The following is a 19,930-nucleotide window of genomic DNA, read 5'->3' as shown; positions in this document are numbered from 1 at the left end:
ATCCTTTAAGAGTTTGATAGTATCTGGCCTTACATTTAGATCTTTAATCCATTTTGAGCTTATTTTTGGGTATGGTGTTAGGGAGTGTTCTAATTTCATACTTTTACATGTACCTGTCCAGTTTTCCCAGCACCACTTATTGAAGAGGCTTTCTTTTCTCCACTGTATATTCTTGCCTCCTTTATCAAAGATAAGGTGACCATATGTGCGTGGGTTTATCTCTGGGCTTTCTATCCTGTTTGGGTGGAGTGTTTTAATAATTGAGCATGCATTCTCCAAGATGCCACAGTTCATTCATTCCTTATTGTCTCACACCTGGCCCTCTGCACACATTTATATGACCTACCTGCTCTTTGAGGTCTCTGAGCATTCCACCCTGCCACAGAGCAGCCAAATCATCTGCCCTCCTTCCTCACCCACTCGCCTTGTCATCACAGGTAACTCTGATAGAAAATCAGGGCTGGGAACCATCAGCGTCTTTGAGCAATGATTATTCTGTCTGTAAGCGTTCTCGATTCTGGCTGAAAAAGAATCAATGGGGAGCTATTAAAAATTACCCATGCCCCCTCTACGTACAGTCCTTCCCTGGGGGAATATACAGTTTCTTAGAGAAGGATACATTTTTCAGATGGGAGAAATAGATTTTAAGGAAAATTGTTTTGAATGTGAGATCTGTTAGATTGTCTGATATAAAAGTTTCCCTTTAATGAACTTCCAGATTACAATAGAATTTCTGTTGGCAAGCTACATGTTGGCAGGGAATGAAGAACTTTCCATGTAACATTTAGTGTTAGAGCCCCAGACGTTACTATCAAGTCCACCCACTGGAAAGGTTCTTACGTTCCCATTAAATGAGTGATTCTGCCCAGATTAGGCAGGGAGACCTGGAGCAGATGGAGATGGAGACCTGAGTCTAAAATCATGTAAGGTTTAGGCAAGTGCAAACCAGAAACTGCAGGAGACTCCGCATTGATGTGTATATACATGGAGAATTGGGTCCAGGTTTAGTTAATTAATTAATTAATTAATTTTTGGCTGCATTGGGTCTTCATTGCTGTGTGCCGGCTTTCTCTAATTGCGATGAACGTGGGCTACTCTTCATTGCGGTCATTGCGGTGGCTTCTCTTGTTGCGGAGCACGGGCTTTAGGTGTGTGGGCTTCAGTAGTTGTGGCACGTGGGCTCAGTAGTTGTGGCTCGCGGGCTCTAGAGTACAGGCTCAGTAGTTGTGGCACACAGGCTTAGTTGCTCCGCGGCATGTGGGATCTTCCCAGACCAGGGCTCAAACCCGTGCCCCCTGCATTGGCAGGAGGATTCTTAACCACTGCACCACCAGGGAAGTCCAGGGGTCCAGGTTTAAACAATGAAGCCTGGATGTCCCTATTTCACCTGTCATATTGTAACTGTCATATTCAGGATTTAGTCTTAACTTTTTTTTTTTGCAAGAAGTGCAACTTTCCTTCTAAATTTAATGTAATTTTTCTTTTTTGCCTTCTTACCTCCTGCTGAAGAAGTAGAAAGTTTATCTCAGTCAGTTGGAGGTAATTCAGGTTTCTGTAGTCCATTTCGGGTTCCCCTCATCCTTTCCCCTGAGTTGCTTCTCAGTCCTGGGCATTTTCGTAGAACTCAGGCTAGGGATTGGAGTGATGGTGTGTGATGACATTTGTCAACCATCCAACTTATCATGCCTGGTCCTCAGCTGCCCAGCCACTCTCATCACAACGATGTTGCTTCCCCGTAGTTCTCCAGGTCTCTCTCTGCTGAGCTAGTTCACACCATCGCAAGGATGAAGGACAGTTTTAGCTGTTCTCTCAAGGGGCTGTTGGTCAGTTACATTATTTTAAGGCCAATGTCAGTGAATCTCATATACTAGTGCATTTCAAACTTTATGTATATCCTAGCCGCCTGAAGTCATGGTAAAATGAAGGTTCTGACTCCGTAGGACAGGATATTAGGGCAGGGTCTGAGAGTCTGCATGTCTTAACAATTGCCAGGTGATGCCAAGGCAGCTGGTCCATGGGTCACACTTTGAGTAGTGAGGCTGTAGTGGCCATAAAGGCTCTTACTTTGATGGAGCTCTCAGCCTCTATCTCTTCCGCTTGCTTGGGGAAGTAATGTGATAACAGAAAGATTTGGTTAAATGGCTGCAAATGCACTCCCGTTTTCCACCTCTTAATTTCTTTTGGGAACATCACTGCTGAAAAGAATGAAAGAAGAGCACTTCCCTAAGATGCTCTGAATGCCCTTTTCAAGTACCCAGGTAGGCTTTGTTAGAATGCTATCACTCTTGACTTTCACCATGCCTTTATCATTTATCTTGTTCCCATGTACCCTACCTGGGAGGAGAAAAAAAAGATGACACCCCTCCCTCCACCGTGGTCCTCTCTTGGTATTTATGTCCTTGTGTAATCCCCTCACCTTGAGTGTGGACTAGACTGAATGCGGCAGAAGTCTTGGGATGTCACTTCTGAGATTAGTTTATAAAACTATTGACTTCCTTCTTGGACATGTGCTTTTTCTTGGATCACTTGTGCTAGGGGATGCAGGCTGCCATATTGTGAGCAGCCCTACGGGGAGAACCACATGCTGCAGGAAGAAACTGAGGCCTTAAGTCCAAGAGCCTGCAAGGAACTGAATCCTGGGAACAACTATGAGCTTGAAAGTGGATCCTTCAGTCCCAGTCTTGAGATGACTGCAGCCCCGGCTAACAGACCTTGAGTCAGAGGGACCAGCTAAGATGCTCCCCGGATTTTTGACCCACAGAAACTGTTGTTTCCAGCTTCATAGTTTTGGGGTAATTTGTTATGCAGCAATAGATAACGAATATACCCACCTAACTCAGATGCCAGGCATTTGGGGAACTTCATTAAAATGTCCTACTGGCCTGTCATGAGGATAAGGCACAATTAATATGACAAGAGGAAAGAAGCAAAATTATGGGGTTAGGGTGGCTATTTGGCTTGAGGAACTCAGTGAGTGGCTCCACATGACACATATATTTACACATTGGTTATTAATGTGTCCTTTGGCCTTTTTTATTTTTCCAATGTTTAACTCTTGGGTGTCTGAGTTCGAAACTCAGCTTAACCTCTGTAGCTATAAACTGACTACACTGCTTATCATCTTGCCTTGGGAGAGAAGAAAACTGGTGAAACCAACATTTCTCACGTTGTTGAAACCTCCCAGCTGGCAGGAACTGAAGGTTCTTTTTCCACCGCCCCTTTTCTAGTCTCAACAGCTGAGTTTTCTGGCTCCAAGAAAACCACCTTTGATTATATAAAGGTATTAGGAGTTAGGGGAACACTAGCCCTTTTGTTACCAGCAATCCGGAGCGTTTAGGAAGAAACGCTGCGGGGGCGACGGTAACCCCTGGAACGCTGGGAGGGCTTTGTGTTCGCTCCAACTCTGGGGCTTTTACCGAACCTCAAGGAGAGGAATTCTTAGTTTTCTGAAAGTTGGGCAAAACGGACCCCAGAGGCCTAGAAAGCCGCGTCCCTAGCCCTTAGGGCTTACGACTCCTCCCCCAGTAGCCGCGCAGCCGGGGGCGTCCCGGAGGAGGGCGACCCCCGCGGATCCCAACTTCCCGCCGCGAGCCGAGCGTGGGGGTGGGCGGGGTGGGGGCGGGGTCGGCCTTGCTCCCGCCCCTCCGCTCCCCTCCCCCACTCTCCCTACCCACTTCCCTTTCTCGGCCGGGCAGCCCTGCGGGCGCGACCTCTCGGGGCAGTGACGAGCGGGGAGGAGCCCGCCGCCGTCGCAGCCGCCGCCGCCGCGGGGGGAGACATGCCCGGGCCCCGCCGCGCCCCGAGCCCGCCCCCGGCTGCCCGCCGCCCCTCGGGCCGGCGGCGGGAGTGAGCCGGAGCTGCGGGCGACGAGCCTCCGCCCGGCCCGCGATGTCACCATTGTTCAGCTGGGTGGCCAAGGTAGGCGGCGTCGGGGCCGCGTCGGGACGGCGCCCTTTACGGTAGCTGACGGCCCGGGAGCCGGCGTCCGGGCGGGCGCGGCTTGGGGAACCTTGGTAACCGTCGGGCCGCGGGGAGTCCGGAGCGCGGAGAGCGTCCGCGGCCTTGGGGGGGAATCCGACCGCGGCGGGGGCGCCCCGCTGCCCGAGGACGCCCCGCTGCCCGAGGACCGCTGCCGGAGAGCGGCCAAGGCGGCCCGGGCCGTTCACCAGGTGGTTCTCATTCATTAGCCTTTCTTCCCCGTGGGGCGAACGGGCCAGTGGCGTCACGCCTATTTCACAGGTGGGGAGAGTGAGGCTCGACGCAGGGCGGGTGGGCTTCTCCGGCTCCCTAAGTCCCCCCACCCTCACGCCGCGGATTCACCGCGAGGTGTTTCCTGGCGGCGGGACCTCGCGCGTCAGCCTCCCGGGTACAGGTTTGTGCTCGGTTGTCTGGGATAGTGCACTGAGGATTCCCGAAGGCTGAACTTGGTGCGCTTAGAGGATGTCTGTCTTTTGTTTTTAACTCGCTGGTTTCCAGGGGCAGGTTTTGGAGTCTGAATTTTAGTACATGTGCTGCCGAAGCGAGCACGGAGCCTGAATTTTAAACGTAAGTTCTATTTCCTTAAAGTTTTATTTTCAGAACATTGGCGCCTTTAGAATCATTAAGCGTTACGAGTCCGGGCCAATTCCGCTATCGCAAAAATGAAGGGATTGGAGTGGATTTCTTGAGTTCTCATCAGTTTGAGAAGGCAGTAATAGAATAATACCCTCCCGGAGTACCAGGTGTTTGTGTTTTGAATGATGCAGCTCTCAAAGCTTCCACAGGTCGGCGGGTTAATGGGGCACTTTCCTCGCACCCCACGGGCTCCTCTCTTTGCCAGCCCCTTCGCAGAGCTCGCTCTTGGTGTATGGCAGGTTGGTTGAGCAATAAACTCATAATGGGAGAACCCGTTAGCCTTTCTGAGACCTTTTACAAATAATAGGTGGTGGTATCTCTAGTTATGATGCAGCACTTTTAGAGTGTTAAAGTACATTTTTATAAATACCTATTTATGAGACAGATAAAGCTTTGCCTACCATTTAAGTGGTAATAAACTGGAGACACAGAAACCGGATAACACTAGTTACTAGACGGGCACTACCCATCCTCACCAGAATCTTCACTTCCTGAGACAAAGCTAGTAGTAAAGTGAAGTGACTTTCAAACAAGTTGTGAGTTGTTATAAGGTAGTTTTGTACTGAAGAAAAATTAATAATGCCCAGGTTTACTGGCTTGAAGTGATAGCTAATTGGCTTTTATAAATAATGCTAAAATTTAAGAATGTTATATAGTTTAAAAAGTAATTCAGGGCGTGTATATTACTCATTCTCGGTTGAGGATTTGAGTCTACTTTTGTTATACACTGCAAGGCCAAAAGAAAGAAAAAAATAAACTCATTGTGTTGTTTTATTCGAAAATCGAGGTAAATCTAAGAAAACCTTCCTGCTAGTACTGTTTTATAGTTTTATTTACTTTCCTAAAGCATATTTGATAAGATCCTTTTCACTTATAGGAGTGAGGTAGACTTTTGTTTACATTGGCCTACGCAGGTGACTGGTGAAAACAGCAAGCCAAAGCCTTATTTAAAAAAGAAATCAAGGATTGTTAGCTTTCTGCAACTGGCAGTACTTTTTAAAAGCTCATGTAAAAAATGAACAGCATGTTGATAACTTGATCTGAGTTCTGAATCATGTTATTCCAAATTTGTTTAAACTACAGAACAACAAAAAACTATGAAATGTTTTTCGAGTAAAGTTATGTCAGTTGTCAGCATAATTTTAAAAAGTGTAGTTCTTTTGTATTTCATTTTTTCTAGGTGTTGTGCTATTGTAAATTGCATCCTGTAATTGATTTTTGTAGACATTGTGTTATTCTCTGAGAGCTTTTAGAATATGAAGATACTCTTTGAAAGTTCATTTCTTGGGGTTATAGATTATAAGAGTGGCTTTCTATGGAACCTGTTTGGTGTTCAGTTCAGAGACAAGTCATTAACACACTTTGCATTTTAGACTAGGAAATGTTTTAAAAGTAGAAACAAGAGGCACAGATAATACACAGAACTGCATATTTCCAAAGTGCATTTATATTAGATTTTAGAATGACCCTTCAAGAACACATAAATGCATATGAGCACACACCTCACACAAACACTTGCACATCTAATTCCTACTTTGACCTTTGTAAACTGCAGCCCAACACCTGTTAGGGAAGAAAGGGAGTGGGTGTCACTTGATGCAGGTGGTTACCTGAACATTAACTTGTTTTTCTTGGGTGATGCATTAGTAGTGTGTGAATACTGAACATGTAGAGTAATTTCATGGTGTAAGAATAAAGCCAAAATAAGGAAGAATTTTATTTCAAAGAGATTATCTGTTAAGGGAAAAATTAAGATACACTTTTTAAGATTAGACATGTCGTGGAACATTAAGGCAGGTGTGTATTATATTAAAATGAGGCCAGGCTTATAGAGGTGTGGTTTCTTGATTAGTCTTTCACTGGGGACACTGGAGTTTTTTTTTTTTTTTTAATTATCATTTATTTATGGCTGTGTTGGGTGTTCGTTACTGCGCACGGGCTTTCTCTAGGTGTGGCGAGCGGGGGCTACTCTTCATTGCAGTGTGAGGGCTTCTCATTGCCGTGGCTTCTCTTGTTGCGGAGCATGGGCTCTAGGCGCGTGGGCTTCAGTAGTTGTGGCTCGAGGACTCTAGAGCGCGGGCTCAGTAGCTCCGCAGCATGTGGGATCTTCCCGGACCAGGGCTGGGAACCTGTGTCCCCTGCATTGGCAGGCGGATTCTTAACCACTGCGCCACCAGGGAAGTCCCAACAGTGGAGTTTTTACGTAGATTACAGTGTATAAATAAAAACAAGTTTCTCAAGGTTTGTGATTTTTATACTAAGTCCACAGACATCCCTGGCAGTTCTGAGTATTTCTGTTGATTGTTTCTATGCCTCCACTTACCTATTGGTGAAGACTAACAGCAACAGAACTGCCAGGTAACTTTCTGAATTTCCTTGGATCTGCACCTGCCTGTAAAGATGATGGCTAATATTACTGCTAGTATCTCAAATTAGTGGATTTTAAAAATATATATATGTCAGTTTATCAGATGAAATGGAAAATGGGACCTAAATATAGCTAAATTTACTGTGTTCTCAAATCCAAGTCCAGTTTCATATAGCTCATGCCTTGTATTAAGCTATTTTCCAGTGCTTATATATGTATTCAGCAGATATTTAGTGGGTGCCTTCTGTGTACCAGGCACTGTTCATGCCCTGAAGGAGTTAGTTCATTTTGTGCCAAAGGTTTATCTTTTAAAAATGTGTGGGCCTTCCCTGATGGTCCACTGGTTAAGACTTGTGCTCCCAGTGCAGGGGGCCCGGGTTCGATCCCGGGTCAGGGAAATAGATCCCACATGCCGCAGTGAAGATCCCGCGTGCCTCAACCAAGACCCGGCACAGCCAAATAAATAAATATTTTAAAAATGTGCACACTGAAGCTTTGTAAGCTAAATATTTTAAAATGCATTAGGGAAGGAGTCCTTTTGTAAACTTATACTCAATCACTGATTAATATTTTATGTAAAGCCAGGTTTTTCATATTTTGGCTTTGCTTAAAACATGGGTTTTATAGCCATTTTTCATTCAACAAGTTATTTAACAAATGTGTTCAACAAGGATACAGTTATTGAGCACCTACTATGTGCCGGGTACTGTTTGAGGAGCTGGAGCTGAGCAGTGAACAGGCAGACCAGGTGCCTGTTTTCATGGTGTTCAAATTCTAGGTGGGATAGACAGGGAAGAAGGAAAGAAGCATAAGCAAGGTAATTACAGATGGTGGTGAGTATTAGGAAAGCAAGTTAGCAGGGTGGTTTGGTTGAGAGTGCGTGGGGCCTGGGTGGCAGGGAGGTGGCATTTCACCTGAGCGGTAAGAGGGCCCTGAAGATGTTCCAGGGGGAAGGAGCAGCAGGGAACAGGCCTGGAGATGGGCCTGGTAGAGCAGCAGGAAGAAGGCAGGTGAAGCTTGGAGAGCTGGGCCCTGAGTCAGGGAGGGCTGATCTGGGCCAGGCTGTGGAGGGCTCTGCAGGCACTGTGCGGGGTTTGCTTGTAAGTGCTGTGGGCGTGAAAGCTAGGAGTGATGTCTGCTTTGGGCAGAAGCCAAGGGCACCGCTTAGGAGGCTGGTGTGGTCAGGCAGGAGGTGGTAGTGATACCTCAGATACATATGAAATGATTGTGACCCAGCGTCTGAGGTTGGTGCAAATGACTGAGAAACAAACTGCTTCTTCTGTGTTGAATACAAGCACAGTTTGTCCTTTGCTCAGCTGCCTCTAACCACAGCTTGCAGGCACACTTGTGTCCTGGCGTTGGGCTTATTTACTTACCTTTGAGGTTTCCTGCAGACTGGATCAGCCCACCTTGGGTACCTCTGACCAGTTGGACTTATTCTTTTGCCTGTTAGCGCACAGCAGTCTTCCTGGAAGGTGTGAATCTGCCTGTAGCTAGTATGTAGGCGGCAGTTCCGTTGTCTTGCTTCAAGTCAGTCTAATGTCGGTTTGTTGCTGAGGTTGTGTCCTAGGTTGTGATGGAAAATTTTAAAATATGTGTTAACATTTTTTTTGTCTGTAGACTTAATATTACTTTTAATTAGTGCATGTTTGAGTTGAATGAAGAGGGAAGAACTTGTCGTAGTGAAGCCACTCCTTGAATTTGAAAAATTTGCTTTGTCTGCTAAGTAGAGCTGGTGTAACCCCGACCAAGATTTCAGTGGCACTCCTGTGGGGTGCTTGTTGGGTAGTGGCAGCAGCCTCTCTCTGCGCTTCGGGAGCTCTAGTTGCTTAGAGTGACAATAATTCGGGCACAGGTTGGTTTTATGAGTAGAGAATGGAGAAAAGCAGGGGTAGAAACCCCATATAATCCACAACGGAACACTGCCTGGAGCAGATCTCATAATGAGAAAAAAGCAAATTATAGTTTGTTCTCCCGAGACAGATTCGCTAATCCGATCTTAGCCTAAATGTGCCTCTGCAGTGATCTTCCATTTCTGACTGACTAAGTCCTTCTCGTCTTCATCCCTTCCCTGAAACATCTCTCATTCATTCATTCACTGATTGGATGAGCATACTAAACTGGGTAGAAAATAACCCCTAGGTATATCCTCTGCCCTGGAGGAGCTCCTCTGGCAGGGGAGGGTGGACATCAGCTAGCTGGGCTGTGCCATGGGAGAGCCGGGAGGGGCTCCTGCCCCTTCCCGAAGGTGGCCAAGGAGGAGGTAGCCGGGAAGGGGCAGGGTGTGCCAGGGTAGCACATGCAGAGGCCTGCAGGTGCGTTGGAGGAACCCTAGTGACAGGCTGTTGGGTAGCAGAGGTTGAGCTGAACAGATGTGCTGGGACGAGGATGTGCATGGCACCCAGACCCCTTCACAGGAGCTGGCATTTTATCTTGGGGCAGTGGAGACCCCTTAGGGACCAAAGCTGATCTCTCCCCAAACTCTTGTAGCTGCGTAGTCTATCCTGTGTATCCTTCATTGCAGTTATTTGAATATTTTATCTCCTTAGCCTGTAAGCTTTATGAAAACAGAGGTGGCGTTTTCATGTATACCAGTGCATACAGATCGCTTGGGCATCTTGTTAAAACGTAGTTCTACTTTAGTAGGTCTGGGATGGAACTCAAAATTCTGCATTTCCAACAAGCTCACAGGTGATGATGCTAATGCTGCCAGCCTGGGGACCACACTTTGAGGAGCAAGGTTCTCAATTTAAATATTTTCTGTTATACCTACTGTTAGACATGGGAGCTGCTCGTATTTTTTGGAACAAATGCCATGATTTCAGAATAGTCACTTGTATCTGGGAGGACAATAGTGGAAATAATGTCCCATGAAATAAAACTTAAAAAAAAAATCAACAACCTTGAAAATTGGGTGTTTGGAAGATAGGAGTGAAAGGAAAAATTTGCATTGCATACTCTCGCACTGTTTAAAAAATTTGAACATTTTAGGTATTAACTATTCAGCTTATCAAATTTAAAAAATACTTTGATGGCCTTTCCTCTTCTTCAGGATATTTAACTTTGCCCCAAATACCATTAGGATATTATAATAGACTAGGCATCAGATTATTATTGAAAAATAGACTCAAATTGCCCCCTTTCTTTTTTTAAATGGACTTTATTTTTTGAGCAATTTTAGGTTCATGGCAAAATTGAGCAGAAGGTACGGAGAGTTCCCATGCAGCCTTGGTTCCCACACCTGGAAGAGCCTCCCCTATCATCAGTATCCCCAGTCAGTGTGGTACATTAGTCACAATTGATGAACTTTCATTGACACATCATTATCACCCAAACTCCATGTTTTACACTGTAGTTCATTATTGGCATTGTACATTCCATGCATTTGGACAAATGTATAATGGCATGTATCTAATATCACACCGAATAGTTTCCCTCCCCTAAAAATTCTCTGTGCTCTGCCTATTCATCCCTTCCTTCTTCCAAACCCTGGCAACCGCTGATCTTTATAGTTTTGCCTTTTCCAGAATGTCATATAGTTGGAATCATAAAGTATGTATCCGTTTCAGATCGGCTTCCTTCACTTAGTAATGTACATTTAAGTTTCTCCAGTGCCTTTCATGGCTGGATCACTCATTTCTTTTTAGCACTGAATAATATCCCATTGTCTGGATGGACCACAGTTTATCTATTCATCTACAGAAGGACATTTCAGTTGCTTCCAAGTTTTGGCTGTTATGAATAAAGCTGCTATAAACATCTTTGTGTGGGTTTTTGTGTGGACATACGTTTTCAACTCCTTTGGGTAAACATCAGGGAGAACGATTGTGGGATCATATGGTGAGAGTAAGTTTAGCTTTGTACGAAGCTGCCAAACTGTTTTCCGGAGTGGCCATACCCTTTTGCATTTCTACCAGCAATGAATGAGAGTTCCTTTTACTCCACATCCTCATCAGCGTTTGGTATTGTCGGTGTTCCAGATTGTGGCCATTTGAATAGGTGTGTAACGGTATCTCATTGTTGCTTTAATTTGCATTTCCCTGATGATATGTGATGTGGAGCCCTTCCTTTCTTTTGATAACTTTTAAAGAGTAGAAATAATAAATTAGTCTTTTTGAATTTTATTTCATAATATATGTATTGGTATTCAGGAACATTTATAAAAGTTATAGAAAAGGAAAAAATTATTTGGTTATATTTGTGAATCTAGATTTAAGTACCTTTCATTTTTCCATTATTTCTGTTACCTCTGTATTTGCTATTGGAAGAGTGATGAACCAGCAGTCTATACTGTTTGTTAGATTTATAAGAAAGATGTGATGAAAAAGAATTTTCTTACTTTTCATGACCTTTGGTACTTAGGCAGATTATTTTTATATCTGTCACGTGTTACGATGGGATTAGACTCACAGGGCTTGTTCACTTTGGTTGAGCTGGGCTAAGTTAACTTTGCTGAGGCTTTCTCACCTATAAAATTAATAATGTGTTCTGTATTTATCTCTGTTTTTATAGGTCCTATTTTAAAATAAAATAATGTCAAAATTTGCTTAAGAAATTATGAAGAGCATCTGCAAATGTAAACTATTTAAAATGTGGTTGAGTTTGTAGTTTAAGTCCGCGGTTTTTTTTGAATGCGTGGCGGTAAGTGCTGTGGATCCAGAGAAGAGTAGGACAGGCTCAGCCTTTGAGCAGCTTGCAATTTAGCAGGGAGAGGGCCCCTGTGAAGATAATTTAATTTAGTGTGATAATACAGTTGTATGCACAGGGGGTCACTCAGCTGGGGAGTCTGGGGAGACTTTAGAGGAGAGGATATCTGAACTCAGTCTTTATTTATTTATTTATTTGTTTCGGCCACGCCAGGTCTTAGTTGCAGCATGCAGGCTCTTAGTTGCAGCATGCGTACGGGATCTAGTTCCCCTACAAGGGATCACACCTGGGCCACTTGCATTGGGAGTGCGGAGTCTTACCCACTGGACCACCAGGGAAGACCCTGAGCTAAGTCTTTAAAGAAAGATGATTGAGTTGTAGGTCATCGATGTGATAGATTATGGAAAAGAATAGTTAGGATACACTCTTGGTAGTTTTCTAGCACGTTTTGGAATTATTCAGGGTTGCTCTCTAACTGTTCGCCTTTCTTTTGAGACCAATGATTTTTTAACCTTAAGGACGGCACGTCACATTAAGTAAATTACCCAGATACAGGGAGATTCAGAATTAAGAGCAACCCTTTGTTTCATCCCAGCACACCCTAGGGCATGGACACACCTGTTGGTAATTGTGGCATGGTGGTCATTCTGGTATAACCAGAATGTAATTCTATTTTCTCTTTTCTACATGAGGAAACTGAGACCCAGGGCAATTAGGTGAGAATATAGATCATATAGTTAGTTGGGGCAGAACTAAACCCAAGGTCCCGGACCCCTGGATTTTGCACACCTTGTTAATGTTGCCCTGCTGATTTGTTTGTACTTTTCTCTCTAAATTATTTTACTAAAATCAAAAGTATGCATGTCTATCAATAGGTTGTAGTTAAGAATATTTTATTTAGTCACCTGACTTTATGCATGTGCATTTCAGAGTAGGTCAAGGGGCCTGCAAGGAAAAAGGCGAAAAAAAGAAGCATGGAGTGAGTAGTCTGTTGGGGAGGATGGAGATTCTCTGACATGACACATGAAGGGTGTCATTGTCATAAATGCCCAAGAGCCTGGGAGGCCTGACCAGTTGTGTGAACTGTGTGTAGGAAGAAACCAGGGCCTGAGTATTTGAAGAGAGTGGAAGTTGCCAAAGTCCGGTGTGGTGACATAGCTCCCCCAGTACTGGGCTCCTGTTCCCAGGAGGGTGTCTTGTGGGAGATGAAGCAGGTGTGTATACCGTATCTCTTCTCCTCCAGTAAGGCAGAGTGAGTTTTCTCAGAGAAATGTCACTTGCAGAGCGGATTTATAGTGTTAATGCAGCCATGGAAAGGAAGAGATGATTACATTTTTGAGCAGTTAATATGTGCCAGCCATTGTTTTGGGAGTAGTCAGCTTCCCAGTAATCCTGGAAGTAGTGGTATTATTCCTTCCCCCCTTTTTTGGGAAAGATGTATGAAGAAACTGAAGTTCACAGAAGTTAGGCAACTTGTCATAGCTATTAAGATTAAAGCTTGAACTGTCTGGTTCTGAATTCATGTTTTATCTGTTGTACCTATGCTACCTCTGTAATAAATGGATTACAACACATGTTCAGGATTTGAAACAAGGGTGGTCAGAACTTAGAAAAATATCCTTTCCCACTGAAAGACTGAACTTTTTTTTCTCCCATTGGTGAGAGGTAAAAATCGTTCAAGTTGGCTGCTTTTAAAAATAAGTGTATAAGATTGAAGCTATTCAGGAAGGAGCTCATATTTTTTGAATGCCCGAATTTCACGGTGTTCTTGGTTAGGGAGGGAAGAAAACAGGAAATAAGAGGAAAATCACCAATAGAAAATTGAAGATGGGTCAAAATTGGGGAATGTTAGGGCAATTAAATGAAAGACTGGAAGAGGCCAGTTTTGAGGTGACCATAAGGCTGAGTTTTCAATTTTCTTGTTGACTTGAGTTTTGAGCTTTAGAGAATTATCACTTATTATCTGATGTTCTTTTCCAAGCACCATGGAACCGTGTTTTGTAGTTATTCAGCTTCTTTGGAAAGTGCTCTTTATGTTAGGAATTATTCCAGAGCATCCTGCCACAGTGGCATCTCCTCCAGCCTGCGACAGGACACCAGACGGGAAGTTAAAGGTATGGGTTGGAGGCCCAGGTTTGCCTGTGTTGCTGTTTAGCCTTGGCTCGATGCCATGGGAGTGGTGATCTCTGCCCTGCTGCCCACCACGTAGTCCTGTTTGGGTGTCACATGAGATGAGGTGAGTGAATGTAAACTGTCCAGCACTCTTTAGGGTGAGCTCATCTAGGCAATGGGGTGGATGTAGCCGTATGTTTCCATTAAATTTCTTGACTTATACTTCAGGTTACACTCCCTGGGCCTTTGGTCTCATAGAACATCATGTTGAATGATCACGATGATTGTTCTCAGTTTGGAATGTCTCTTACTGCAAGTCAGGGCGGTCATCTTATACTGTCCACCTCTGATAAGGAAGAGAGGGCCCCTGGAGCCAGTGGCCTGGGACAGATCCCCTCTCCATCTGTTCCCAGTGGAGGTGCCACCTTGGACACATCACTTCTGTTTGTGCATGAATGTGTTCATCCTTAAAATTGGGGATAAGAGCCATCTTCCAGGCTGTTGAGGATTTATCCACATAACATACTTAGAACAATATCTGGCTGAGATTAAACACTTAATAAGAGTGAGCCATCACCGTCATCTTCTTCATTGCATTTAGGGGGTGGAGATGACCTTTGCAGTTGCTTATTAGTTCTGTTCCCTCTTTTGAAAGATGATAACATTGGGTCCTCCAGAGGTGAAGTGGTTTCCCCAAAGTCACAGCTGAGATTAAAACAAGGTGTTCTGACTCTTAGTCCAGAGCGCTTTGCAGCTCTTTGCATCACTTGGTACTCAGCATGATACTGAGACTTTTTCCTGTTGTTTTATCACATTCTTCATGAATTAAACATAAGCCCTGGTTCACGAGTACAGAACAAGAGCAAAATGCTTTCGTCAAACCACAAGTCATTTAGATCCGATAAGGGGATAGAGGGGCAGAGAGAATTACACAAGCCTCTGCCGCCAGCCGCCTGTGTGACCTCACCCAGGGTCACAACTCTGCCTTGATTTCCCCTTCCCTAAAATAGAGGTAGGGAACAGCTGCTCCACTGTTTCTGAAGTACTTTTCATCCCTCAAAATACTGTGAAGAATTTCTTCACTGCCAGGGCTGTTAAAGTCCAGGAAATAGTGTGCCAACCAAAGATGTAGATTCTCCAATTTTGGAAAACTTTAAAAATAGGAAGGAAGTTTATTTGTTTAGCAGAGTTCATAACTGTAGGCCTGCCCAAGGCAGAGACTCAGCCAAATGAGTATTTTGCGGAAGTTCTTTTCACAGGGTGGACCCAGAGGAAATCAGTCATTAGGTGAAAATAAATCGTAAGATCTTTGAGACAGTATTTGCTTAGAGACATTTACACATGCTATTGTGATGGTCTCTATTGTGTCAGGCTTTTTGTTTTCTTACATATGTAAGTTTCCAAATTTAAAATATTAGAGCTTTAATTGTAAAATGTGACTTCAGAAACACAAACCATAAACCTGCTTATGAGTAATGAGTTTGTGGCCCCTTGTGTTTAGATTATTACCAAATTAATTGTATAATGAGCATGAAGTTTGCTGTGCTTTTGGTATGGTCAGAACCCTCTTATAGTTCCCAATATAGCCATATTACTGTTTCTAGGTGAATGGAAGGGATTCTCTTCCCACATTTGAAAATGTATGAATTTAGAGTACACTGGAGTTTCAATCAAGGCAGTATCACCCAATTTTAGGGTAACTGAAAGAACATAGTACCAGAGTTTGATTTCTATAAATTCCGTAGTGTTTAAACTAGTTGAGATTGTAATCTCTGGATCTTTTCCCTCAGAGGAAGAGCTCAATGAGCTAGACCACCGAAGCATACGATACTGTATTAATTATTTTGCAGTTACCACACTACTTAGGGGAGTCCTGTGGTATTTCCAGATAGTTTTGGCCAAGAAATACAGCTTCTCTTTCAAGTTCAGTGTCAGTCACCACACATTGATCATGCATCTTCTCTGTGCCAGACACTTGGGACACAGATGAGAAAGACACAATTCCTGCCTTTCGGAGGGGAAGGTGGGTGTGTGCAGTGGTCCTTACACAGAAGTCCCACAGTCCAGTGGGCTGGGGGGTGCTCAACCTCTGAGTAAGTAGTCTTCTGGTACGCGGAGGTAATAATTTTCCAAATGCAGTAAATCCCACTTGACAGTCTCCCTGTTGACTTTAATCAGCAGGCATAGTCAGAACCAACTGTACACTGTTAACTTAAATGTTGTCCTTCTCAAAAGGAGCCAGAGATGTGGTTTGGATATAGGTGTTATGAAAAGCCTATATATAGTGTCCTGGAGCTCCTCCCTCTGCAGCTTTTCAGGGCTCTGTAGATGTAACAATTTTTTGCTTTAATCTTGATTGAATAAACAGGCAGTAGAGCACAGCCGGCTCCTCTCTTTGGGGGAGAGGGTGAGTCTGCTCTCAAGCCCTTGGGGCAGACCCCAGGCTGGGCAACAGAGTCCTTCACATCCGCATGGTGTTAGCGGTTAAACTGGAAGGTGTAACCAGTGGGGCTTGTGAGTCTAAGAGAAATCCCCTAAGTCACTAGAAATGTGGGCACTGTGCTCTTTTTTTAATTTGGTGGGCTTAGAGGTTTTAGTCTTAATAAGGACATTTCAAGCCGAAGTCTCTATTTCATCCCTGTTAAAAGCAAATCACGGGGACCTGGTGTGGTCTAGAAAAAGAGCCCTGAAGGGGGGAGGTCCGGACAGAGCCTGGCCTATGACTGGGGGCCTGTCGTTCCAGGCCTCTGAGGCTTTGTTTCCTGAGAAAATGAACAGATTAAATGAGCGGTTTGAGAGTCCCATCCAGCGGGTGAGCAGGAACGTCTGAATGGAAAAAGCAGTACGAGCAAAGGCATGGAGGCGGACCTCCGAATGAGCAGGAGCCCAGGATGTGTGGGAGTGGAGCTGAGTGGACCTCCCTCCCTGCCCAAGGTGGTGAATTAGGGAGTTCACAGGGAAGAGGTGGTTGGAGCACCTGCATGGAGGGCTCGGCAGGGCAGGCTGGGAGGTTGGTATTTTGGTAGTGATTGGAGTCCTAGAAAGTTTGTTGAGGGTAGGCTGATGTGATCCAAGCTGACGTTCTGGAAGACGAGGCTGCCAGTGGAGAGTGGGTGGGCGGCTTTATGTACCGGGAGAAGCCAGAGGCAGGGCTGGGGGTCTTGCTGTGGTCTGAGTTAAGTGCGGGCCTAGACCAGTGCTTGAGGTTTTGGGCTCCTAGTGAGAGACTGTACCTTGATGGGTTATTGAAAAATGGAGAAAGAGAGAAGATTAGAAGGCACTTTCCAGGCTTTCAAACTACTTGCCTGGAAGGCATTTAGGAAACAAGGAAATGAGAGAGACCTGTTTTAGGGCAAAGAGGATGAGCTTGATTTGGATGTTTTAAGGTCAAGGTGTCCAAAGTCTGGGTGATTCTTAGGTGATTAGAAATTTGAGTTAAGTTTAGGAATGAATTCAGACCTAAGACGTACACTAAATTATCTTTGTTGGCCTTGGGGGAGTGGGTGAGGTCCCCGGAGATAGAGAGAAAAGCAGAACCCTATGAAGAGTCTTCCCTGAGATGCCTGTGAAATGGAGGTGCATTTTACTAATACAGTCTAAAGGAGAAAATTACACTAACAAGATTTCCTTATCCCTCCCTTCCCCTTAGTGCTTATCTTTATTTTATTTTTTTCCTCTTACCCTTGTAAACCAAGATGAAGTCCCACTTCTGAGAATGTCTTTTGGATTCAGAGACTGCAGTTCCTCCTTGGTAGGTGGAATGTAGAGATCAGAGTTGAGTTTTAGCGAGGCACAGAGGCTTCTTTCGGTGCCCGTGAGCCGTCCCCTTGGCATGGGAGAAACGACAAAGCCTTGGACACATTCCCAAGCAGCTCTTGGCTGGCACAACTGAGCCTTTATCTCTTGTCAGCCTTGGTTTCGGTGTTGGTTCTCTAGGAATGTGTCTGATTGTAAAATATCTGGTCTCATGAAGATGAAGTCATTAGAGGACCCTGGGGGAGTTAGGGGGGAGGAGGAGCCGCGCTGTCAGACTCTGCCGGTTGGGAGGTGCCGCTCCGGGGTGCCTGGAGGGGGCAGGTCCCGGTGCCTGTCTGTTGGAGGGCCCTAGACTCAGGGGCTTGGAGGTCTGAGCCGCCTGGCCGTGCTCCCCCCACCCCCCAGGAGGCTCAGCGTCCCCAAGACGTCCCTGCCCTTCTACACAGCTCAAATGGAAAGACAGATTGTTGTATTCTGAGCAGAACTCTCTCACTTGTGTCTCACCTTCTTTCCTTCCTTTGAGAGAGAGAGAGAGAGAGAGCGCGCGCAAGACTGTGCCTTTTCCCTGCGACAGACTTGCAAAGGCAGTGGTGACTTTCCGTCCTCCCTGCCTGAGCTGCAAGCCCATAGCTCCGTCCTCCAGCCTCTGTTTGTGGATCTGCAGGCACCTTGCGACTCTTATTGCCTCTGCTTTTAAAGTCTTCTGAAACCAAAAATGAAACTTGCTGTGTGGCATGATGGACAGGGAGGACAGTGGGACTGTGACCCCTTTAACGTAAGGATAACATTTCTCCTACTGCCAGAGGCTTTTCTTTCCTTTTTCATTCTTTTGATATCCAGGCTGTTCTGTTGGCTTATCCTGGGCTTACAGTCAGCTAAAATCTGTAAATCTTTTTCACGTGAACTTTGGCAGGCTGGGTCTACCCTGTGGGTACCTTCCCAGCTGAGAGTTTATAATATTTTATACATATCACCATGTTCCTGATGTTGGGATTTTTTGGTGTTTTTTTGGTATTTTCATTCTATTAGCCAATTTATTTGTATAGCATAGTAGGATTTTGGAACTGGAAGTGGTTTAAAGAGTACTGCAGTTCATTCCCTTCATTGTGACACAAGAGTCCCTGGTCTTGGAGAAACCGCCAGTGGAGGGATGGTTGGGTGCTTGGACCAGATCGGATTTTCATTCTCACACACCAGGAGTGTAGGTGGGTCAGGGAGGAGGAGAACCATTAGCTGAGGGCTGGGTGCCTTTAGGAATTGACAATTGGACAGCTTCATTCTCTGTGCAACTTTACACTGTTTCATTTTTGTCTTGTGTACTTTTTTTTTGATTGATTTCCTTCATCTCTAAATTCAGGAAGAAAGTATTTGCCACTTAATTCTGCTTTTGAGATATCCTGTGCTAGGATACGGTCTGAGTTTTTTAAACATTTATTGAAGTTATCTAACGTAACTTCTGAGAAAGTCAAGGACCAGCAAATAGTATTGTTATTGTTATACTTGGTAAACATAAAGTATAAAATATGTTAGGTGGAAAATAGATTAGACCAGTTCTAACTAATATCCTTTACTGGCCAGAGTTCTGATGTTCCTGTTAATCAAGATGAAAGAAAGGGGATGGCCACTTGGTGAGTACAGTTTATTTCCAAAAATGGACTGAGATGATACGAGAGAAAAGACCTGTTTCTACCACTCATCTGAATGAAATTTGGGCTTCTTGAACATACATGATTGGTTTTATTCAAGAATGCAGTTAATGCTGTAAAAGCTAGTGTGGTTCAGTATTTTAAAACTGTAAATAATATGGTTTATAAGTAATATTTATAAGCCATACCAGAACCCCTTCTGGCAGTTAAGTCTGGCAGTCATGCATTAGTAAGTTTAAATTTCTAACATGCTCCTGGAAACTACTGTGGATCTCACAGATGCGGGTGACAGGGCTGTGAATGGGCTGCCAGGTAAGTTTGTGCAGGTTGCATACTGCACAAAAGCATCCAGCCCACAGGGCAAGCGGGGGCTGAGATCCAGCCCACACTTGGCATACCAGAGTCTTTTTGTTTGTGAGGTTGGGGAGGACAGGGGTTTTTTGGCTTTCAGTAATTTGGACAGAGGCACCGTATATGCAGAGGGTAGCCCTATGCTATAAATTATTTTGTGTTTATAAAAATTAATATTGATGTTGTCAAGGTGATTCCATACTGTGTCCACAAATGTTATAATTTGAATTAGATTGATTTTACTGCAAGTCCTAGGAAGTAGCAAGAGTATTTATCTGACTAAGAGGGCTAATGGTTTATCTAAACTCAAATTTGAACTGTCAGCTTCATAAAACAGGCCAGTTCTCACTATTATCACAATTTTTATTTAAGCTACAAATTTTTGTCTTAAGTAATTACCTACACATATAAAAGGGCAGTCTTTTGAATATCGCTT

General features: G+C 44.5%; 1 protein-coding gene across 15 annotated transcripts in view; it reads left to right on the top strand.

Moving 5' to 3' along the window:
• TBC1D1 (TBC1 domain family member 1) overlaps positions 1 to 19,930 on the top strand; it is a 285,275-nt gene that overhangs the window by 107,615 nt on the left and 157,730 nt on the right. Inside the window, exon 1 of one of the 15 annotated variants that reach the window (XM_028492074.2) lies at positions 3,797 to 3,918. The exons of the other annotated variants lie outside the window; for them this stretch is intronic. Coding sequence (XP_028347875.1) covers positions 3,889 to 3,918 — 30 coding nt within the window. The 5' untranslated portion in view covers positions 3,797 to 3,888. Of the gene's footprint in view, positions 1 to 3,796; positions 3,919 to 19,930 lie in introns of those variants that run through there. 15 annotated transcript variants of the gene reach the window in all.

Source organism: Physeter macrocephalus, chromosome 7, assembly GCF_002837175.3.
Source record: "Physeter macrocephalus isolate SW-GA chromosome 7, ASM283717v5, whole genome shotgun sequence".
NCBI lineage: Eukaryota > Metazoa > Chordata > Mammalia > Artiodactyla > Physeteridae > Physeter > Physeter macrocephalus.
The sequence above is the reverse complement of the archived record's forward strand: the minus strand, read 5'-3'. Positions and strand labels throughout refer to the sequence as shown.